General features: G+C 33.1%; 1 protein-coding gene across 2 annotated transcripts in view; it reads right to left on the minus strand.

The window, feature by feature from the left end:
• Nucleotides 1–25,295, minus strand: part of INTS6 (integrator complex subunit 6) — an 85,109-nt gene that overhangs the window by 13,527 nt on the left and 46,287 nt on the right. For both annotated transcript variants that reach the window (XM_081129722.1, XM_081129723.1), the window contains 11 exons: nt 21,784–21,967; nt 15,521–15,646; nt 13,734–13,888; nt 9,187–9,339; nt 8,691–8,823; nt 7,453–7,547; nt 5,505–5,615; nt 4,024–4,239; nt 1,669–1,795; nt 713–855; nt 282–513 (listed from right to left, as the gene is read on the minus strand). In XM_081129722.1, the coding sequence (XP_080985848.1) occupies nt 282–513; nt 713–855; nt 1,669–1,795; nt 4,024–4,239; nt 5,505–5,615; nt 7,453–7,547; nt 8,691–8,823; nt 9,187–9,339; nt 13,734–13,888; nt 15,521–15,646; nt 21,784–21,967 (1,675 nt within the window). The remainder of the gene's footprint in view (nt 1–281; nt 514–712; nt 856–1,668; nt 1,796–4,023; nt 4,240–5,504; nt 5,616–7,452; nt 7,548–8,690; nt 8,824–9,186; nt 9,340–13,733; nt 13,889–15,520; nt 15,647–21,783; nt 21,968–25,295) is intronic.

Below are 25,295 nucleotides of genomic sequence, written 5' to 3' on the forward strand. Positions count from 1 at the left end.
TACTCCTTTAAAGACTATTATTTTGAAATACTTAAGATTTGCAAATAATATTTTAAATTATGATCACTAATAAAGCATAATGAACATATGAAAAGTTCAACATACATTCATTAAGAAGACATACAAAAAAATTACATGATGCCAATTGAGAATAAACATCTTCTCTAGAAGCTCTTGGACTTCATCAATTTTTTTTCCTATAATCTATTTAAAAATCTCTTCTCTGAAGAACCAAAAACCAGCAAATAATGTTTGTTTTTGTTGTTGTTTTAAACTCTTACTTTTATGAAGAGGAAGGGGTTTAATAAGGTCTGGCTGTGCTTGAGTCACAGGTATAGGTGGTCCTTTTCCTCCAATATGATTGTTCACAACTGGATTCTGTTGTCTGCCTCTTAGCAGTGGAGACATACAGCGACGTCTTTTAGGGATGCCTTGCATATTTGGTTCTCCAGGTCGTTTATGTTTATTTTGAGGTCCAGCCACAAATTCATCTGCTTCATCTATCATCATACCCTATAACAAAATATATAATTTCCCTGGATTTACATACAGTTTTTAAATGGCACAACTAATTCCAACTCCCATTAAAACAACTGTTTTTAACTATTTGACATTTATTAGATACTCTACCAGGAAAATAGCTTTAAATTAAGAACTGTTAAATCCACAGTACCTAGCACAAACAAATTATAACAGAACATTTCACATTTACCTTTTTATCCAGCTTAAAGGGGTTGCCAAATGTATGCAACCTTCGAGGTTGATCAGGATCAAGTTCTCTTAGTGGAGAGGGTACTTGCTTGAGGTATTCCTGGTAATTCCCCATTTGTGCTATAGGCACACTGTGTACTTGATCTTTTTGAACAAAACAGAGCAACAACAAAAGTTAACCTCACTAACACCTGTTCTAGTTATCACGTATCTTCTTATATATGAATGCTACCTGGTGTTTGTTATTCTTAGCAGTCTTCCCTTACCACATACTCTAAATTAATGTGTTGCCATTATAAATATTGTAACATAAAACTCTTTTGAGATTTTTAAAATTTAAAATCATTGATTTTATCTTATAAACAAAACAAAAATATTGTCGCTAATTTCAGTACATAGAATTAGCAATATGTAACCTTACCATGAAAAGGAATGTCTCTTTTAATCTACTCCAAATATACACAATTTAATTATACCAGAATTAATAGAAAAATCACATACATAACCTTTTTTATATATAGCTATTATCAGAATGCTTACATCACAGAGATCAAAGGTTAAATTCTCATCTGACTTGATATGTAGTAAGTGCCATGGATATGGTTGAAGAAAATATCAGAATATGACAGTTATTGGTCACCCAGAGTTAAACCATCAGACATCAGTATATCGTAAGAAAATAACTGTGAGTGTCTGTGTGTGTGAATGGACAAAAAACCAAAGGAAACTAAGCTGTTAACAAAAGTTGTTACATCTGGGAATAGAATTTGGGACAACAGTGATGGCAGAAAGAAATGCAAAGAATCAGAGATGACTTTTTACTTCATTTGTTTGAATTTACAATGAGAATGTAATACTGTAATAATTATTTAAGAGTTATAGTATGACCACATTATATTTTAATATAAAGAAAAACATTTAGAAAAAGAAATTCCAATATTAAAACCATGATCTAACCTTCATCCTGTCCTTTAAGAAATCTGCGGGTGCTCTTCATAAGATTAAATCTCATTCTTGTTAAGTGATCCAAAAGATTCCGTCTTGGTATGTCATATGCATTTCTAAATGTCTGTGGCTTTAAATCCTATTGAAAATATTCAAAGACAAAAGTTATTTATAAACACAGAATTAAGAGACTAAAATCACTAGCCTGAAGCATAGGTTTGAAAATAAGATATAAAAGTTAGCTTAAAAAAACAGAATAGAGTTGTGATGCAATCTTAATGTACTGTTTTGGGAACCAAAAGATAAAAAAATTGGTAGTGATCTCAACCAAATAATCTCAAATTTACATCTAACTCAAGGTTTTATTATATATTCTGACAAAAAGAAAAAAATATCCACATTTTAAAGACTTTCAAGGTTTTTTTTAAAGCCTTGATGTAATAATTTACATATCATAAAATTGCCTATTTAAGTATACAGTTCAATGAATGTTAGTAAACTTACAGTTTTGAAACAATCACAATCCAGTTTTAGAACACTTCTATCATCCCAGAAAGTTCTCTGTGCCCATTTGTAGTTAGTCTCTATTACTAGACCCAGGCAACGACTTACCTGTTTTCTTTCTCTGTACACTCCATTTTATAAATAAAATCTTGCAATATCTAATATTTTCTATCTGGCCTCTTTCACTTAGCATAATGTTTTTGAGCTTCATCCATGTTGTTCATATATCAATAGTCTATTCCTTTTTATTATAGTAAACTAGTATTCTATTATATGGATATGCCATATCTTGCCCATTCACTAGTTGATAAACATAGGACTGTTTTGGGGTATTATAAATAATAATATCTACCCATTTCTTCAAGTATAATTGCTATATAAACTATATATGTATATATATGTATGAATATGAGAGTTCCAGTTGCTCTACATCCTCACCAACACTTGACATTTTTCAGTCTTTTAAATTTTAGCCATTCTAGAGGGTGTAAAGTCGGACCTCATTATGGTTTTAATTTTCATTTCCTTACTGATCAATCAGGTTGACCATCTTTCCAGGTGCCTGTTCAAGTTTGTAATATCTTAGTTGGTGAAGTATCTGTTCAAATATTTGCTCATATTTTATGGGGATGTTTGTCTCTTTATTACTGACTTGTATGAGTTCTTTATGCATTTTGATATTAAGTTCTTTATTCAGTATATGCGTTTCTCCCAGGCTATAACTCCCTGCTCATTTTTCAGGGTTTTTTTTTTTTAAATAAATTTTAATTTTAATGAAGTTCGATGTATCAAGTGCTTTTTGTTTTGTATTTTAGAACTCTTCCATGTTTCATGACCCAAGTTCATGATGATTTTCTCTAGTTTTCTTCTAGTTTGCAGTTTTAGTTCTTAAGTTTAGGACCATGATCACTTCAAGTAATGTTAGGTAAGGGTCAAGTTCATTATTTTGAATACGGATATCCAATTGTTCCAGTGCTACTTGTTGAAAGGACTGTATTCTCACCCACTGAACTGTTTTGGCTCTTTGTTAAAAATTAATTGACTATTTGTGTGAGGGCATTCTGTTCCACCGATCTATGTTTATCCTTATGCCAACAACACAAATTGTTGATCACTATAGCTTTATAGTAACTTTTAAAATTAGATAGTACAAGTTCTCCAACTTTATTCTTTTCCAAATTTGTTTTGGCTATTCTAGTACCTTTACATTTCCTTACGTATTTTAGAATCTGCTTGTCTGTTTTTACAAAAGAGCTACTGGGTAAAGATATTTTTAATAACAAGTATTCATAAAGCATTTTAGATCATACTGTCCACCTAAGGTCATAAGTACCAAACTACAGTGACTCTACCATTAGCTATATAACTTTAAGCGATCTCTAATCCTCTGTTTACTTATAAAATAAATGGGTTGGTTTACTTTTTATCAATACATGCATTCATTCACTCACCATGGACAATGTCTTTTTTTTAAAGAATAGTATATTGATTTTTAGAGAGAGAAAGAGAGAGGGAGAGAGAAACATCAATGTGGGAGTGCAACATTAATTGGCGGCCTCCCGCAACACCCCCCACAGGGAATTGAGCCAGAAACCCAGGGATGTGCCCTGACCAGAAATCAAACCAGCAACCTATCAGTGCACAGGGTGACACCCAACCAACTGAGCCACACTGGCCGGAGCTGTCTGTTTTAATTCTAAAATTCAATGATTCAATCCTAGTTTAATGATAATTATTCTGCAGAGGTATAAAAGTACTTTGAAAGTTTGGACAAACTGAGCTTCAGTTGATAGAAAATTTGACCTATATTCAACAATACAACAGAATATAACTAGAGCAGTACTAAATTCAGGTAACTATTACCTTATTGAGCAAAGCAACTTGGAACCCAGTGTATTCTTTCATGTTCAGGTCCAGCAGTCTATGAGGAACATCCTCTGAAATTCCCTGGAGGAGTTGTTGAAAATCTTTCCTATAGGCCATTGATAAACCATGTGTCCGGCTTCGGACTTTAATTCCAGTTTCTTGTACTACTTTTTTGCCTACAGATCCAATGACTCGATCAGATTCTATTTTGGCCTATAGTAAAAAATAAACAAAAATTGTCTTGATATAATCTAAATTGGTAAATTAAATACTATAGTTTTAGTCTTCTATAAATTAAACATTTATATATTTAAAAAGTATATAAGAAATTAAAATCTCAAGTGGCATAATTATGTCAAGTACTTGGTAAATTAAACATAGTTTAAACAATGTCTTGTGATTTTAAATCATTACAATTCTAAACTTTTGGAGCAGGGCAAACAAACACAACTTTAATTGTATTTATTTATTTATTTAAAGTACGTTTTTATTGATATTCTAGAGAGAAACAAAGGGAGGGAAGGGGAGGGGGAGAGAGAAACATTGATGAGAGAGAAACATCGATCGGCTGCCTCCTACATGCTCCTCTACCAGGGATTGGCCCCACAACCTGGGCATGTGCCCTGCCCGGGAATCTAAATAATGATGCGTGGGACGACACTCAATTCACTGAGCCACATCAGCCGGGATAACTGTATTTATTAATACCCACTTCATTTAAACCATAAAATGTAAAGACATCCTAATTTAAAATATGTATTTCTAATTCAGAGCTGACATAAAATTAGAAAAAAAAATCATTTCATCAATATTTACTTAAAGACACTTATTAGCATGTAACTAAATATTCATTCTTATGGCAAATAATGATGTAGTTTTTCACTGGAAAGCAACTAGCAATATTTTGACTCTTTACAACCTGCATTTCAATTAGTAGTTAAAGTAGAGATGGCAGAAGTACTGGGAAAATGATGTATTTTATACAACATATAACTCCCAATAACTTGGGAGTCAGTTAAACTGTATATTGCTTAACTACCACAGTATCTGTTAATATGATTTATGCCCAAAAATGACAAAATCCAATGTCTCTTACAAATATTTCAAAAGAAACTCCCATTTTGAAAAAAAAAAACTATAGGTTTTAAAATATAAAACAAAAGGAACTGATATTTTGTCTAAGAAAAATAACTTTCTAACAAATTTCTCAAAAGAAAACAAAGAATGTTCACATAGAGGAAGTCTAGGAAACCATTTCATATACTAGGAATTATTATATGAAATTAACATTTTAAAATATAGCATACCATGTACTTCAGACAGAATTATGTTAACATACGATATATGTAGTTTTAAAATGTATATACTAATAATATGGAATTCTATTGAAACTATCAAGAACTAAATAACATCTGGCCTGCTAACCATCTTAGCCAAAACCATTCAAAATACATAATGGCTCTATTTCTTAACATTACCTGTTGACTCAATTTTTTGAGATATGAAATGACACTGTAACTTAGTCCATATTCCATACTGTCTGCTATGAGGTTAGGTGCTCCCATCATTCTAACAGCTTTCCTCAGAGGCTATAGGCAAAAAAGAAAACATCACTTGTCAAGAATTTATGGCTAGATGTATTATGTCAGTTTTGAAAATGTCTCCTTTTCTTCAATAAGAGAGTAACATCATATTTGTATTTCAGTTAAATGTTTGTCAGTGGAATGAAAGGCAGTTTGAAATAGTTAAAAAGATTAGAGGCTATAATAACAACACTCAGGGCAAGAAAAGGTGAAGTCCCAGATTTCCTAGTATCATTGGAGATAGTAAATTTGGAAGAAATAGGCAGGAGACACATTGCAGAGGTAGATTTGGTAGAACGTGTCTAGTACCTGAAAATGAGTCGAAGAAAATAGAAGATTTCTACTTTGGGTAATTGTGTGGGTGTGGCTCAACCACTCACCATCTTTGTGGCACTATATGAGATTATATAACCTCTCTCTGCCTTAGTTTCTCATTTGTAAAATGGTAATAATAGTATCTACCTCAGAGGGTTGTCATGGGATTAAATGAACTAATACATGTAGAGCACGTATAAAAGCATCTAGCACACAGTATGCATTTAGTAGGTGTTAATCATTATGACTATTATCATTAGCTGGGCTGAAAAAACAGAAACAAGCTCTGAGGGGAAATGAGGAGGAAAAAACAGCCTAGTATTTACTATGAATGTGGTATAGTGAAATAATACTTAATTGTAACAAGAGACCAATTAAGAACCACTTTGTACAATGAGAAGTATCACTAGGAGGAGTGTCTAGCATATATGAATGGGATACAGACAGAAAAAGGTTGATAATTCATTGACTTATTAGAAAATGTATAAGTACTTGTGTGAAACTAGAATCAAATCCCAGCTCTGATATTTAATATCCATGTAGCTTTGCCTAAATCCTCCAGGTTGCTATGAAATGTAAATGAGTCAACATATGTAACATTTGATATTCAGAGTGTTTTTTACTTTCACTCTCTTACATGGCAGGCATTATGTGCTAGACACTCATACAATTATCACTTAAAACTATAAAATATGACTTTTAAAGCTCAAGAAATTAACGTTCTTATGAGGAATCATTTACAAAGCTCAGTTACAGTCAAATACTATAATATTCTTGAATTAAAAGCATAAGTAATGTCTAAAACTGCTTTTGGTATAGGTATTTTTCTTAAGAAGTTACTTTTCATAAAATAAAGTAGTATACCTAATAATATACACATTATTGGTCTTATCTACCATGATAAGCTAGGTTTTAAGTAATCAAAAAGTTCATGGTTCTAAAAATATATGGTTCTATGAGAATATATACTTATCTAACCTAAAGACATATTTCTGAAGATTTAGGAAATAATGTAACAAAAATAATTTTGTACCCTTAAAGAGAAATAATTCTGAAACTGCAATTTAAAAATACAGTACAACAACTGAGATTTAAAGCCTAAATTCTAAAGCCAGACTGCCTGGGATTGAATTCCAGTGCTCCATATATTTGCAATGGAGCCTTAGACAACATAATATTTTAGTGCCTTAGTTCCTTCATCTGTGAAATAGGAACAATGATCATTTCTACCTCATTGGATTACTATATAAATTAAATGAGGTTAATACATGTAAAGTGTTTAGGACAGTACCAGGCATAGGGTAATAGGGTTGTATATACTCATGATCACCATCATTATATCATCATTATTCTGCAAATCACTGAAACATTTCTTTCCCATTACATCTATATTGGTCATTTGTACACACAATTTTCATGACATTTAATCTATAACAGCAATAAATAGAAGTCTGTAAAACTTACAATAAACTATAAGCATAATATAAAACTTTATAACAAGTTCTATTTTTAACAATAATATTCTTACCCCAAGATAGTAGGGAGGCATTGTCTTCAAATAACTTTCAAATGACTGTCTCCATTTCAATGTTGGTTTTGCTTTATGTACTTTAAACAAGTCATCTATAAATGTATAATGTAAACAAACAATCATTACTCATTGTTTTCACAGATGAAAATCAGGTCAGATAAGTTTCACTGGTCTGCTTTCTTAATTGTAAGAGAAAAAGTAACATGAGACATAAGCTTTTAACAAAATAAAAATGGTAAAATTTCTGGTTCTGGAATTTTCAGTTAGTAACACCATTTTAAAAATGAAAAGAAAAAAAAAAAGCCAATTATGGTCTAGAATTACATCAAGATGGAATCAGGATACACACAAGGAAAAATTATACCCTCTTTAGACCTAGACATGAAATAAACTTAAGAACAGAAACAAAGTATGCACAGCATTTTCTATAAAATATAACTACTAATATTTTGAGTCTAACTTTAAAATCTGAAGTGATTTCATAAAAGAAAAGTAGTCTTCTCCAACAGTATTCCCCCAAAATTATATAAACAGATGGTCCCCAAAAACTAATTTTAGGCTTTTATCATATTATTTTGGAACAAATTCATTCAGTTAAAAAAATAAAAATATCTGCCAAGGGAAAATTAAGATAAATTCTTTGAAAGAAAATACATTCAGAGCTTATGAATATGCTTTACAAAATGTCTTATTTACCAAATATAAAGCCTGCATTACTAATTCTAACTATGTAAGAAATCTAACTTAAATTAATAACTTTAAATTTAATCTAACTTAAAAAATTAGAATATTTAGTTTTTTTTAAATCCACACCTGAGGCTATGTTCATTGATTTTTGAGAGAGAGAGAGAGATCAATGTGAAAGAGAAACATTAATCGGTTGCCTCCTATATTCGCTCCAACCAGGGACTGAGTCCTGACTGGGAATCAAACCGGCAACCTTTTGGTGTGCAGGACGAAGCTCCAACCGAGCCACCAGCGAGGGCTAGAATATTTAATTTAAAAATTTTAAATATAATACCTTCATAAGTTGTTGGCTCAAAGGTGGTCTGACACTGCCTTTTAATAATTTACCACAAACATGCAATAAAACAACCGTCGACAAGTTCAGTATTTAAAATTTTTTTAAACATTTTCATTAATTTTCAGCAGATAAAAAACTCACAAAGAATGTTCCCGAAGTTTGTTTTTAGAAAAATTTGTATATATGCTCGGCTACAGAGAATGCAACTTACCTAAAAGGGGAAGGAGGACTGGGTAATTGTAAGGCATCACAAATAAGTTGACACAATTCAGTGCTGTACTGGCTTTCAGGTAACCAAACGGATGACCAAGTTCACTATATTTAGCACTATTGCTCACATATACCTGTAAAAAAAGGAGTGGTTAAAAGTTATTACCTTTTTTTAAATCCTCACCCAAGGATATGTTTTTATTGATTTTGGGAGAGAGGAAGGGAGAGGGAGGGAGGGGAGAGGGTGGGGGAGAGAAAGACAGAGAGAAACATCAATGTGAGAGAGAAACATCAATCAGCTGCCTCCCAGATAGATGTGCCCCAATAGGGATGGAACCCAGGACCTTTCGGTGCATATGAAGACTTTTCCAACCAACTGAGCCACACTGGTAAGGGCAAAACTTCATATTTTTATGAAGGTTAAAGCTTTTACCAAATGTTGTATAAATCACTGATTTAACTTTTTAAGAAACAACTTAAATCATTGTTCAGCTCACCTGCCAACATGTTTGAGGAGATTTCCTTTCTAGGATAAATTGAGTCAGTGGTGAAGGTTCCAATTCGTATTTGTCAAAAGGCAATTTGTCAATAACCATTGGCTCACAGTCTGTACAGGAAAACTTCACTACAGGATGAGATGTACGAGGTGGCTACAGGAGAAAGTCTTATTACTACTTACACAAAATACCAGAAACAAACTCATTTTCAGTACTGCTCACTACCAAAATTTACTCAGTTCCTTAGTTTTGCTAGTGAGAGTTTAATTTACTACAGAAATCATCATTAGCTAAAAGAAAATAGTCAGAAATACAAAGGTTAAATTAAATAATATTCAGGAGAAAAAGACAAAACACTTCAAAATCTATACAAAATGAAAATCTTTTAAGGTTTAAAATGTAAAATTTTGAAATTAAATTAAGTACCCATTAATTTTTATATCCAAGAAATAAGAAACGTAGAAACCTTCAATTTTAAGTCCTCACTTGTAGAAATGTAATTACTTATACAGAGTAGTGGCTTCCAAACTGATCATATACCTTCAAGTTTTTGAATATACAATAAATTGGACATTATATATATTTATTTTAAAATTATTTGTAAATTATGAAGTATGTATATGTATAGGTGCATAATAAAATATATCCCATAGTAATATTAAAAATAGAGGAATAAAATAAACATGAATAGAAGTTCTAATATATTCCTTCCCTACTGTGGTGGACTGTTTTGGTTACCCCTACTTCTAGAGATACAAAAAACCCACAATACTTCAAAAGGACAAAAATGGGGGGGTATGTTACTCTATCTCCCCCTTAACAGTTTCCTTCCTAAAAATCTCACTGGTCTTTTTTGAGGGTCACACTGAGCTCAAACCAGCTTTAGGGGGCAGCTTTAGAAGTCAGCAACATGGCACAAGATATTAAGGCCAAAATCAAGATCTACCAGACTGCCCCTCTGACAGCCACTTCCTCAGCCAGAACAGGACCAGGACCTGCTGGCCACCTGAGGAAGATGTCTCTGTATGCGAATGGTATTGGTGTATGTACAAGTTTCTCTGCCCCAAATCCTGGGTGTCAGCCTAGGACAACTACCAGGCAGAAGTCATGTTTCCTGAAAAGATCTCAACGGACTCCACCGCCTCTTCTCTGTCCTTCATCCTTCCAGGGTGGTGAAGAAAACCCTGGGTACATGGTGACCCCCACCCTGGGATCCTGAATCATGACTTAACTAGTAATACTGTTGGAAAGTGGAAAATAAATAAAATTAAAGACTGGTGAAGAAAATATGAGCTATGAAGAAATAATTTAAAATTTCATAGCTATAAAGAACTCTCAGCTTCAGTTACTCTCTATACGCTGGTGGCTCCCAAATCTGTGTTGGGACTAAGATCCTTTCCATTTCTCTTATGTATCTAACTGCCTGCTAGACATAAACTAAATCTCATATAGGTACTCAGACACATTATTATCCAATTTGTTGTTTCTCCCTGAAACCACAAAACCTGTTCTGAAAACCTAGATATTATCTTAAGTATCTCCCCCTTATCCTCCATATTTAATTGTCACAATTAAAGATTGTGACAAAGATTCCATAAATCTAGATAAAGATTCCATAAATTCTAAGCTACTTAGCAGAACACAAACATGGCAGGTGCTCAGTATTTAGTTACTACCCTGTCAGTACTAAATTCTTCTCTCTCTAGAAATTTATCTTCTATTTTTTATCACTCTAATTCATGCCTTCATTTCTCAGACTAGACTAGTATAACTGCTTATTTTTAATTAGTCTCCCTAATTAGTCAGCCCCCTCTAATCCCATGGCCATGAAATTTAAATATGATCATATAATTACCCTATCTGAAAATATTTGGTAAAATAGCCAATCTATCTGCCTTTCAACCACACCACACTGTGTACATCCTGTATTCTAGCCATGCCAAACTACTAGCAACTGCTCAAATAGATCATCATCTTTCATGCCCATGTTTCACATATTTTTCCTAACTGCTTTATTATTTTCTCCCTTGCTAACTGCAAATAAAGTTTTGAAATCTGAACTGGCAATTAGCAACCACTAAAAGACTTCTTCCCTGCCTGGCTGGCATGGCTCAGTAGTTGGGCATCGACCCATGAACCAGGAGGTCAGGGTTCAATTTCTGGTCAGGGCACATGCCTGGGTTTTGGGATCGATCCCTGGTAGGGGACGTGCAGGAGGCAGCCGATCAATAACTCTCTCATCATTGATGTTTTGATCTCCCTTTCCCTCTCTCTCTCTGAAACCAATAAATTAATTTTTAAAAATCACATTAAAAAAAAAAAAAAAGACTTCTTCCTTGATACCCCTTCCCACTCTGTATCCCAAACACATACCTCCTCTGTGTTCTGCTCTGTTACTCTATTACAGTTAACACACTGTACTCTACTATGTTTACATGTCTGACCTTCCTATAAAATGGTAAAGTTCAACACGGTAAGCACTATGTTTTAGTCATCTTGTGCACCTGTGCCTAGGATGTACCTAACACATAGTTTAGTGTATCAGTCCATGAAACTCATATTTTGGATGAAAATATTGAGGTCCAAGAGGAAAAGGGAAGGAGAGGGAGTCCTCTAGAAGTTGGCAAAGAAAATCTGAATTTATTATTTCATTTAATCCCACAAACAAGCCTATGAGATATGAGCTACTATCATCATTTAACAGATGGGAAATTAAGGCTTAGAGAAGATAATTAACCAAAGGCACATAGCTAATAATTGGTAGAGCCATGATTCAAATTCAGAATCACTCTCTAATAAAATCACACTTAATTTCAATATCAATATTTCTTGTTTGAAATATTCATAAAAATTTCATTTCCCCTCTAATACCCTTCCGTTACTAAATTTTGCCAGTTTTTCCCATTACTGTCTTTCTTATGATTCTTTCTTCCATCATCTTAATCCAAACTCTTAATATCTCTTACATGAAAAGCCCAAGAGGAAACCTGCTCACCTTCCAACACATCTACTTTTGCTGCAAATAACAAACCACCAGATTAATTTTCCTAAAGCAGCACTTTGTAAAAATGTCTTATTCTTTCAGTCCCACTGAAAAAAGCCAAATTCCTTAATCTTGCACTTAAAGTCATGAATAACTTAGCTTATTTAATAGTACTCTCAATGTTCTACCTATGTGTTATGACCCACCTATACTCAGCTACTTGTTATGCCTCTACATACACCTTGTTCTTTTTAACTTCCATACTTTTTTCTCATACTGTTTCCTCCTCCCACTGAAATTCTACCCACATTTCAAATTCCTCTATGGCTTGTAACAATTTGCAATAGACAACTAGAGTAATGTTAATAAGAAATGTTTGTGATACTGATTTTGAATTTCTTTCTATTAGGACTCAACAAAGTACCATACGTACTGCTGTAGGTATTAAATAGACAGCAGAATGAATAACTGACAATACTCATACAAATATGAAACCCGTTCTATAAGAACTGAAAGGGCTCTAGAAGGGAAAGTAAAATGAACAAAGAAACTGAGAGTTTCTCTATAAGGCCAGATTAAAACAAAACTATGATGGTTCAATCAGAAAAAAAAAAAGGAATAAAGAAGATACCTCACTGAAATTTATAAAACTTTAATTTCATTAAAACACCAAATGAATAAAGGAAATATCACTTTACAGATCTTGGGTAGCTTAAAAGTAAATATTATCCTGAAGATTCAATATAGGTTTAAAGTATAAAAGGTGTCATATAGGATTCAGTTTAATTCATAAATGATAGCTCTATGAAACATTTAAGACTGCTTAATGATATCTGAAATACAATTCTTATCTTCTAAGGATAATATGCAAAATAGCCCATGATGTCCTCAAATACTGGAAAAAATACTAATGTGAAGAGGAGAAAAAAGTATTAACAAGATTAAACAGATTGTTTTGTATAAATTTACCCTATTATTAGAAAAACCATATAGTGAATACTGATAATTCACCATAATCATTCAACAAGCCTCACTGTTTCTAAAAAAAAATAATTCATGTAAACAAGACCAGAAAATCTTTTCTACCTTAAACCTCTAGACTGACAACACTGAGTATAACTAAAACCATGTAAGTCAACATGAATTTTAAGACTAAGGCCTAAAAGATTGAAAGCAAATGAATCAAAATTATTGTGTAAGCCTTCATTTAAATTCTAAATTGTGTCCCTGAGACAAATCTTCATGTTACATTACGTCTACAGTCCAAACAGAAACATTACATCTATGATTCTATACCTAGGTGCCAGTAATAAAAACATAGTATTAGATTCTAAAGAATAGTATTAGATTCTAAAGAAAACAGATACCTTTTTTCCATTACTACATAATAAACAATACAATATACTAAACCAACTAATAGCTTATCATAGCACTTTGAACATCTAATTCCTGTAAATTAGCCATACATTTAACTGATAAGAGTACTTAAAAATAGTACTTAAAACTAGTACGAAAAGCAGCTAAATAGTTACTATTACAAAGTCACAGTTTCTCTGTTACTTACTAGTGTTGGAGAATTCTGATCTGGCCAAAAAGATTCTGGAACAGGCCAATGACCTATAGGAACCCCAGTTTTAGGATTTGGCCTGACATATATGAGTTTGTGACAGCTATGCCAAGGCTGAGATCCGAAAGGCCTTGATATATCTGGCTGCCCATCTATAACAAAGAAATTAAGACCAAAAAAAGCATTTATTAAGGGAGAAAAGTATCAAAAGTTCAATTATATCTATTATTACTTAATAAAAATCTCCTAAGGCTTGTTCAATTCTGAATTTGCTTCGTTTTCCTGAATGGTAGAATACTATCATGACTACTTAACATTTAGATGAGATTGCAAATGCCAACTATGAGTTCAGCAGGTGAAAGGAGGTCCCACAGTATCCTTTGCTTGCCCAACATGTAAAAACATACTTTATCTAATAAATGGTTATCTAATAAATATGTTTCCCCCACCAGATGATAAGGGCAAACACTCAATTTCTTCATCATTGTGCTTGGCTTAGGAAATACTAGACAAGTATTGCTAAATAAGTAATCATTTTTATAAAGCATAATAACTAAACAAAACAACAACAATTTAATATGCAAATCCAGGCTTGAAGTACCTAACTTTCATCTGAAATAATTCTATCAAAATAGCAACTCTCTTCAACTAAACGTTTATTTAGTGCCTAACTTTAAGCCAAGCATTAAAATAATTTAAAAATACATTCCATGCCTAACAATGCAATTAAAAGAACATTTAAAAAACAAAAAATAGAAACAATGATACAATTTATATAATCTTAACTGTCTTCTGTTCCTTTCCTATAATTCCCCTCTTAGGGTACCCATTTTTTTCATCTCTATGGCTTTTCTCTTCCTCCACTCTAGTGGATCACCTCTGCCAAGTGTCATTAACGATTCTCCAATTCTTGTTATAAGCTCCAATGTACAATGCAGATGGTCCAGATGTAATAGTTGTCCACTGGTTCTAATGTAATTCCTTATACCCTCTAATATAAATAGTTCATGATCATAGACTGTTAGACTAAAGCTAGGTGGAGCTTAGCTAGAGTTAAATAATCAAGATTAATGGCAAAGGCTGGCTCCTCTTTTTTTTCTTTTTTAAATAATCCTCACTTAAGGATAATTTTTTCCATTACTTTTCAGACAGCGTGGGAGAAAGAGAAAGTTATAGAAACATAGATATGAGAGAGACACATCAATTGGTTGCCTTTCAGACACACCCCAACCAGGGCGGGGGATTGAACTTCCAACTGAGGTATGTGCCCTTGATCAGAATCAAACCCGAGACCCTTCAGTCTGCGGGTGGATGCTCTAACCATTGAGTCACACCAGCTGGGGCTGGTTCCTCATTTTTGGAACCACACAAACCATTTGGTTCTGACCAGTTTCATCCTTAGAAAAAATATAGCTAAGGAATTAAATAAACACCTGAAGTACACTCTTGTGAATTAAGGGACATGGGAGAAGCATATATACAGGAAAGAGACATTATAATACTAAAAAGGAAATATGAGGTTGCTCATCTGTAAATGCTTTAAAAAGTTTTTAGTTCTTATAAAATTTCAGGCTATGAACAATCAATATAAAAAAGTGATGCTACTGAACCACTATCAGTTTACCTTGACTTTCCTAGTTAATCTTCCCTCTTTACCAATAGCTGTTTTGTCATCTCAATAATTTGGCTTGTCAATCTTAAGATCAAATCAGTTAATTTTTCAATTCTAGTAGAGTAATTGATACAGCAAATTTAGAATGTCTATAAGAAAAGTGTGACAATACCTTCTACAGGTGAAGGATCTGGTCCTGCTTTTTCAAAGTTTATTACCACTCCACTTTGCACTTTCTGCACCAAGGATTCCAGACACTGATTAAGCATTCTTGGAGAACATACAGAGTATGAGCGACCTGAGATTAAAAAAAAAAAAGTAAAATAAAGTGAACTAGTCAGTTGCAGAAATTTCTACGTTTAGCAAGAAAGAATAGTGGGGTTTCTGACAGTATTAAGAAAAGTTCAATGGCAAAATTTGACTTATTTCATCATCTTATGCAAGAATGAACAAAATAGTTATTTTCAATAAATCAACAACTCCATGTTGTGAGAGTATGTAAATTTTTTCCTTCCAATTATGGGTATATGGAAAACAGAAATCTTAGTCTAAATAAACCACAAGTTAAAAAATCGTTTTATTCATATATGTATATTATATAAAATGTGATTTCAAAAACATATACATAAAAAACTATCTCCAACTGTTATCCAATACAATTAATTTATCTTTACTATACATACACAACATCTAGTATCTAACTCCCCAAAACCTTACTCCTGCTTAACAAGTATTATCAATGAGATTAATGCTAAGCACATAGCACATAATTATTTAATTGGTCTGAGGACAGTTATTGCTTATTTTAAATATGTGCATTTTAATATATAGATGGTAGGATGTGCTTTTCTGAATTTCACTTGGCTTACATACTTGGGAATTACCTTTCTTTAATATATAGATGGTAGCATATGCTTTTCTAAATTTCATTTGGCTTATGTACTTGAAAATTACCTATCTTAAATAAACGTCCTTTTTGAATATTTTATAATCTATAGGATTTTTAGTTCGGAAGCATTAAAATGCTAGTGATTATGAAAAAAATACTAATAAAAGGATCCCTTAAACAGAGATTTTCAGTATATCTAGACCTGTGCTGTCCCATATGTAGTCACTGGCCACATATAACTATTGACAACTAGAAAAACGAGATGTACAGTAAGTATAAAATATACACTTGATTTTTCAGTCTTAATATGAAAATGATGTAAAATATCTCAACAATTTTTAAATATAGATTTCATGTGGAAATAATATTTTATATCTATTGAATTAAGATATTATTAAAATTAATTTCACCTGTTTCTTTTCAATGTGACTACTATAAAATTTACGATTATGTATTAAACTTGTATCATATTTCTACTATATGTGCTGATACAGACCAATACTGAAAAGCTTAACAACTAAAACAATCTTTAATCAGACATCTTAGAACAACATAATTTGCAATGAGCTCAATATGGAATTTTTCAAATTCAACAATTAAACCAAACACAGCTATATCATTATAACAGACACACCAAATTACCCATATCAATTTTTATACTTAACATGTGATTTGCTAAAGACTACTCAGAAAAGAGAACATTCAGCAGCAGTATGATTCAAATTCTCAGTCAGCTTTACTTAGAAAACAAGTATCATATAACAAATAACTTATATGTCAATAATGATAGATTAATAAAAATACCTACCAATTATGAGTGTCTATGTGCCTGGCACTATTCTAATCATCATATTAACTTATTTAATCCTAGCAATAATGTATGGGTTACTTTCTCCATTTTACAAATAAAAAAGCTTGCAGAGGTTAACTAATTTGTCCAAGTTAAGTCCACTAGTACAGCCAATATTCAAATCCTTAGTATATCAGAAAACTTAACCTGGGTATACTTTGTTCCCTGGAAATCATGATAGTAATTTGAAATCAATAGCTAAAACAGAATGTATATATGGAGTCACAGTTATTTGAAAGAATTAGTAAATTAAAATATTTTTTCTCAGTCAACTTAAACATGTACATAAAACAATACATAAAAAAGCTGACCATCTTAACATACAAATTATGTAGAAGACTAAAGGTTGATTATTTTGTTTCATGAAACATAAGCATACTCTTAAAATGTCATTAAAAAACAAAAGTTTTTAAGTGTGAAATTGTGGCAATTCTCTCTATTCCCCTAACCAGTCATCAATTAATTGATTGGGAAAATATAAGTAAATGAGTTATGATCTTAGTATGAAATAAAATTACTAACAAAGATGTTAAGTAAAAATTAGAGAAAAAGTAAATAAACTTGAGTGAATAAACTTGAGTCACTTGGCAAATAACAAAAACCCATTAGTTCTTTTGAAAGTTAAAGAGAAATAGCAAATTTTGCCATCTTTACAAAGTGAGCCTATGTCCTATGTAATGTTTCTCTTATTCTCCATGTAAAATCTCACCTCTTGGAATGTATGAAACTTTGCTTGAAGCATAAAGTTTTAGGAACACTAATTACATTTGTGCAGAAAGCACACACCTTCAAGTCAAGAAGCTGGCTTAGTTGTGTTTACATAGAGTCCACCAAAAAAAAAGCAGTAAAGTGAAAAATGACATAACTTTCCCATGAGGTCTACTAGACTAGCATTTTAGTATAACAAAAAGACAAAAAGAACATTTCTAAGTTGGGCAACAGTCCTTAGCAGAGGCTAAGAAAGTTAAACTGATTTAATCTAGAAAACTACCTTACAATTTTTATGAAATGTTTTTGATCCTCAATACTACCACCACGTCTATTAGGCATTTTTTAATTTGATATCACCCCTCTGCCTCCCCCACACCTGCTTCTCCCCATCCAAGTCCATGGCACAGCCATTCACTTCCCCTTGTTCAGGCCAACTGGATAATCTAAGAATCATCCTTGATTCCTTCTTCCCTCATTGCCCTCATCCTTGGTTGTCCTTTGCATCAGAGCTCCTTACCAAACTTAGCACTTTAAACCAAAGTACAGTCATCTAGACCCTGCTTCAATTCTTGCCACTTTAGAGTATATTTTCATACTGGAGCTGAAGTGATGTTTCAGAAATAGAAATCAGATGTCACCTCCTAAAACAAGCCCTTTAATGGCTTCTCATCACAGTAGGAAAATAGAAAATATTTATTATGACCTAAAAGGATATTCAATATTTGGTCCTTACCTATCTCTCTACACCTCTTACTCTCTACTTCTTCCCATGTAAGCTCCATCCATATCAGCCTTCCTGTTGCTCTGAAAATACAGAGCATGCTTCTGCTCTTACAATTTCCTCTGCCTAAATCTTTGTATGGTTTACTCCATTATTCAGATCTCTACTCGTATATTACACTTATTGTAGTGATCATGTCTCAATATATACGTGTTGAATCACTTATGTTGTACAATTAAAATAATATAATGTTGTATGTAAAAAGGGTGGATGAACATGCCGTAACAATAGTTTTAGCTGGGCTGATATAATCTCTATTCAAACAAGTGACATTAACTTCAAGGTCAAAGATATGCAAATGTAATTTATTTTAAAAAACGTGTTTTATTTACTTCTTTACACAAGTATAATAATCTCTAAGGATAAGCAGTATTTCAAACTGGGGTAAGCATATTCTTTAGGTTTTATGGGGGGGGGGAGTGGGGGGCACCTTCTCAGAAGACGTCCCAAGAATATTCACTGTCTGTCTCAAATTACTCTCTATACCTTTACCCTGTTTTTTCCTTCACAATAAGTAGCACTCCCTAAAATAACATTTATTTTACATGCTTTTATGCCAGACAGTCCTAAAATGTAAGCTTTCAGTTGATTGTTCCTGGTGTATTGTCAGCATCAAGAATAGTTATTTGGGTTCCGGCCAGTTTGGCTCAATGGTTAGAGTGGCAGCCTGTGGACTGAAGGGTCTCGGGTTCGATTCTGACCAAGGGGTCGTACCTCGGTTGCAGGTTCAATCCATGACCTGGTCAGGGCATATCAGGGCATGTGCGGGAAGCAACCAATCAATGTGTTTCTCTCACATTGATGATTCTCTCTCTCTCCCCTCCCCTTTCTACTCTCTCTGAAAAGCAATGGAAAAATATCCTCAGGTGAGGATTTAAAAAAAAAAAAAGAACAGTTACTTGGCAGAGGTAGTACTCACTAATTACCTGATAATTAAAGAAAAATGCTTACAATCACAGTCATAAAATTTTTTTTAAAAGCATACATAAAAAATATAACAAAATACCAATTATTTTGGCAACACAGGCAAATTTCTTTCCAGTCTTTCCCTTAGTGAACATGAGTTATTTTACAGCAGGAAAAATAAATGTATACACACTGCTCTTATTGAGTTTTTAAAAAAGCATAAGAAAAAAATGCACAATTATTATCAGTGATTACATATTACATAGTGCAATATCAATGGATATTAGCTTTTCTGTTCTTTCTACTTTTTTGATGTTTTACCCTCAAAACTTTCTTTAGTGAACAATAAATAAACATTATTGAGCTATATGAAAAGTATTTGAGCTACTGCCCATTACTGCTAGCAAGAGCATGAAGAGGGAAATAAACTAGTACATCAAGAGAGATTCAGGATGTATATTTGGGAAAAGCTTCCTAATTTTTTAACCAACTAAGGTTTCTGGGTCATTAAAAGATATTACCAAGGGTGACTTCGGAATCTTCTCCGCTGGAGATGTTCCTTTCAAAGAATAAACAACATAACTTTAGTATATTACTGCCCAAAGGCAAGGATATTAACTACTACATGATGTCTTAGGTTCTTTTCAGACCCTCTCTGACTATACCACTCACTGCATTTCACACTCTGAATATTCTTGATCCTAGAAGACAAAAGTTAAAGTACATGTAGTCCCATAACTTTGCCATAATTCTAAATTCAAACTAAGGAATTTATGGTAAGAAATTTCCAAAGCGAGAATGTTTAAATTACAGCCTCAAGGCCCTTCTTCAATCTGTTAAGTGAAAACCCTAGAGCTTAAAAAAAACCAAAAAAAAAAAACCCACAGGATTTTAGCAAGGCTGAAAATTAAAATTTCCTGAATACAAATGTGCAGCCACCCACAGAAACAATTAGGACTGTCACTGAAAAATATTATCCATGCACAGAGAATTGTTAGCAGTGAATCTTCAAATTTAGATGACAGATAGGTTTCCCTTTAAAATTTTATACATACATCTTTTTCTTTTGTAAATTAAATTATGAAGGCATTATAAGAGTTCACCAAAAAGTACTTCTCTTAAATAGGAACATTTAATGATAAAATAGTAACTTCCTAACCTATCTACTTCATATACTCTTTTTGTCTGCGAATTTTGCAGATGTCCAACACCCATGGAATTTTAGTAGAAAGGCACCTAAAATATCAATTAGACCTTGTATTTTCCTTTAACTTATATATAGCTGGCTATGATAGAATCTCAATAGAGCACCAACTGTGTCTAGAGACTATGCCGCAGGTCCCTGACACAGGTAAAATAGTGGTATGCCAGACTTGGACATTTTACTGTCAAATTTCTTCAGTAAGAACTAAAATGCTGCATGAAAGCAAGACTACTCTGTCTGTCATGTTCACTACTGAAGTCATGGAACAGTGCTTGGTACATAATCGGCAATCAATGCATATCTAAACAAATTAATCTATCTGTTAGCCAGTTCCACATTAAAGAAATTCTGAACTTGGCCGGACGTGGCTCAGCGGCTGAGAGTCAACCTAGAATCCAGGAGATCACAGTTCGATTCCCAGTCAAGGCACATGCCTAGGTTGCAGGCTCAATCTCCAGTCTGGGACACGCAGGAGGCAGCCGATCAATGATGACTCTCTCATCATTGATGTTTCTCTCTCTCTCTCTCCCTCCCTCTCTGAAATCAATAAAGATATATTTTAAAAAAGAAAAAGAAATTCTGAGTCAATTACATATTCCGTTTCAGGAATGTTATTAATGTTCACTTAGCACAGTGACTACCTGGACTAGCTGGGTATGACCTTACTACCCGTGTTTCCTCTAACCCATCTAGCTTCCTCTTTGCCTCTGGGGAAAACTACTTAACCAGGCTTTAATCAATACATGCATAATGGATAATGAGATGATTGTCAAAAAATTTTTCACAGAAAATAATTCTACGACATTTGTAAATCATTGGCAATCTTTGTAGATAAGAAAGTAACAACTTCAAATACCAGCATTTTCTATATGGGCAGAAAAAATTACCGTTATTAGATCCAATAGTATTCATATCCTATTCAAATCAAATCAAAAACCTTCATCAATGTAGTTTTAAAACCATATATGACTACTAATTACTAATATTATAAGTTGTTAAACAAAAAGAAACATGCAGTTTTTAAAATGTACATTTTAAAACATTCAGGTAAACTCTGCTTTAAGTCACTGAATTACTGCCAGCAAAAAACTTACCGCCTGTCACTTCACACATTGGTGTGATTGCAGAGTCATCTAAAGGCACACCTGTCAACTGTTCTGATTCTACTGACATGGTGCCAGGCAACCGCAACACTAATGCAAAGAGTCTCTGATCCCAACGAAAAGGTTCCTTGGTCAATTCACTTCCAGGCAAAGGAGAATTAAGAGGTAAATGGAGCTGAAAGTAAGGGGGGGAAAAAACAATAAGATTTCCACACGCTACTTTTCCCAAAAGGCCACATTAATTACACTTGTATTAAGACCACATCATGAGTCTCCTAACACTCAAAAAACAAGCTCAAAAACAAAAGTGTATGCAGATATAACTAAAATAGCACATGAGATACTGTTATTTCAATTTTCTTTAGCTCTTCTCTCAAGATCTCAACTGAAAAAATCTATTACTGTAATGCTTTTCAGATTTTAATTCCACTAACCACCAAGTGCTAGACTGTTTCTAAATAAATCATTTCATTTCATCATTAAAACAACTATTTTTATTCCTATTTTCTAGATTTTAAAAAAATGAGTCAGAGAAAAATGATTTTGGCCTTTTGGGTACAAGTCTGTACTTTTTCTACTACACCACAGCAGCCTCAAACATCTCCACAGTTAACAATTTAAATATGCTTCATTTTATACAAAATACACATTCCCAAGTATTTGAATAAAAGTAAATTTTATCACTCTAAACATATTAAATGTTATTAAAGGCAATGATTCTTACCACATCTGAGTAAAAATAGAGGGGTTTTTTGCATGTCCCCCCCCCCATTTATCCCCTTTATGCCCTCTTTGCATGTGTTTTTTTTTTTATATTTCTCCCCATCCCCATCAGACCTGCTAAATCAGAATCGAAAATTCTTAAGAATTTTAAAATGCTTTAAAGTGATTCTAAGGGGCACCTCTGTACCAACAGAGTAGAGAATCCACACATCAATCTTAGCAAAAACTAAATGGGAAGAAGTAGACAGTACATGTCTCAGGGTGTAATGCAATAGGTCGTAAAACACAAAATGAAAGAGGGAAAGAAAGGAAAAAAAGGAAGAAAAAAAAATAAAAGGAAAAAGGTTGAACCTGCATCTAACCAAGTCCTAGCTGCCAGTTTACCAGGAGTACTGGAAACATAGGAGAATCAAGTTTAACACCTCCACAAGGGAGCAGTCAAATCCAGAATGGGAGACATTCCACAAGACAGATGACCTAGTTCTTCCAATAAATTAATGGCATGAAAATGTAGAGTGGGAAGTGAGGAAGGTTGATGGAATTGTTCTAGAATAAAAGCCAAAAAAATCAAAAGCAAAGATTTTTGTGACAATTGGGAAATTTTAAAATATGTTACTGAAATTATTAACAATATTTTCAGTGTGACGATGATATGGTGCTTAGGGAAACAAAAGTCCTTATTATCACTTATAAAATTTCTCAAATTAAAAATAAAGCCCAGAATCAGCATACTAGGGAACTTATACAAATATTGGAGTTCTCTTCAAACTATATAGAACACATTTTAAAATTATCACTTCCAAATTAATTGCCAGAGTTTATGCTACTTTCTTCATAAAGACATACTTGTATTGCTTACAGAGTTTCTATTTCTCACCTCAAAGAAGATTTCTGAACTTAATTAATTATGGATTGAAGTCATTCTACACCAACTTAAGACTCAAGTTTCCTCATTGACTTACATCAAACCATTAAAAGAAAATCAGATTCTATTCTAAGGACAGTTCCTAGTAGAGCACTGCAAACCTGGCATCTCTCTCCAAAAGATTCAATGCCAAGAGAATATGATTCCTTTATCAAAATCAGCCAAGATTTTGTGACAATGGACAGGAGTCATGAGCTTTTCCTCTGGCACTGACCCTACTGAAGGCAGAATTCAGAGGCAATAGGAAGGAATGTTGTCAGAAATCTGAGCCACGAGGTTCTCTGAGGAAGGGTCTCTAACCTCAAAGGCTCTGTGACACTTGCAAAACAGCTCAGGAACTCCAAGCTCTCCCTGCTATTACCTCACCCTGCCAGAACATAAAAAAGCCTTTTACTCCAGACTAACCACCTTTGTACAACTATTAGGTGCTTGGTAATTTTCGCAAGATCACAGAAACATCAACGCACCAGTGACACTGGCAGAAAACAGTTTCAACTGTTAATGCAATGCTCTGAGATGTAATGGATTTGTGTAACTAGCTCAAGAATCCAGTGCATAATAGCAATGCACAGACCTCATATATAAGTGGTGGACAGAATAATGACAGACCCCATACTATATACACATACACAAACAACTAATCAGGTAATGATGAATGTCTACAAGGGAGACAATATACAATGAAATAATTGGCCTTTGGCTGTACAATGAAAGATATAGAATGTATTTCAAGTAAAATAAACAAAAAAACCAAGAAGGGTCATAAGCATATTTTACACATAGCTATCAATTTTATAAATCTGTCAAATTTTATTCATTTTTCTATTTTTTTATTATTTCCTATTCCCATATCACCACCCTCTGTAATCACTGGAGAGGAAAGGGGAAAATCCCCTATAGCTAAAAGGTGCTAGTAAAAGAGGAAGGAATGATAGTAGTCAAACAAGGACAGGAAAAGTATCAAAAGCATGGAAGAAAATATCCTTAGAAGGGTTCAATTACTCCAAATCTAAAGTCTACAGTTGAAATCCTAGCAATGTCTTAAAATCACAGAAAGGTCTCTCTAAATACATGGACTTTGAGAATCAAAGCAAACTGCACATAAATCAGTAAGAAAAATATAAAATTAACCATTAGGAAAATGAGCATTAAAATGAATAGATAATTCCCAAAGGTGAAAAATGGGCACACAAAAAAATACCCAAGAAAATTCATACGGCCTATAAATATGTGAAAAGATGCTTGAATACACTAACATAAGGTAATGCAAATTAAAATATCAAAGATACCATTTCACACCCATCATATCAGCAAAATTTAAACGTTTGAAAATATCAAGTGATGATAAGTATACGTAGCAATGGGAACGCTCATCACGACTACATGCGGGCATTTTGGAGAACAATTTGATAATGTTTGGTTAGCTAAAGATGATCATACCCTAGGGCCCAGCAATGTCACCTCTAGTTACACAGAAACTCTCATATATTTTCACAATAAGTCATGTAAAAGAATACTGTCCACAGCATTATTTTAAAAGAGGAAAAATGGAAACCTAAAAGTCCAATAAGTGAATCAATAAATAAACTGTGGTCTGTTCATAAACCAGAGTTGAAATGAATAAACTAGATTCCTAAAATCCAACATGGATCGGTATCAAAGCAGTATTTTTTGGATAATATAACATAAAAACATCTACACATTATACATAAAAGAATATAAATCATGAATATATAGCTTGATGAATTTTCACAAGTTGAATGCCCTTGTGTAACTAGTACTTATAATCGAGAAACAAAACCTTACAAATTTATACCCCCTCCAGTTACTACTCCTTTTCCAAATGAGTAGTTTT

This window comes from Miniopterus schreibersii (genome assembly GCF_964146895.1).
Source record: "Miniopterus schreibersii genome assembly, chromosome: 2".
Lineage (NCBI taxonomy): Eukaryota > Metazoa > Chordata > Mammalia > Chiroptera > Miniopteridae > Miniopterus > Miniopterus schreibersii.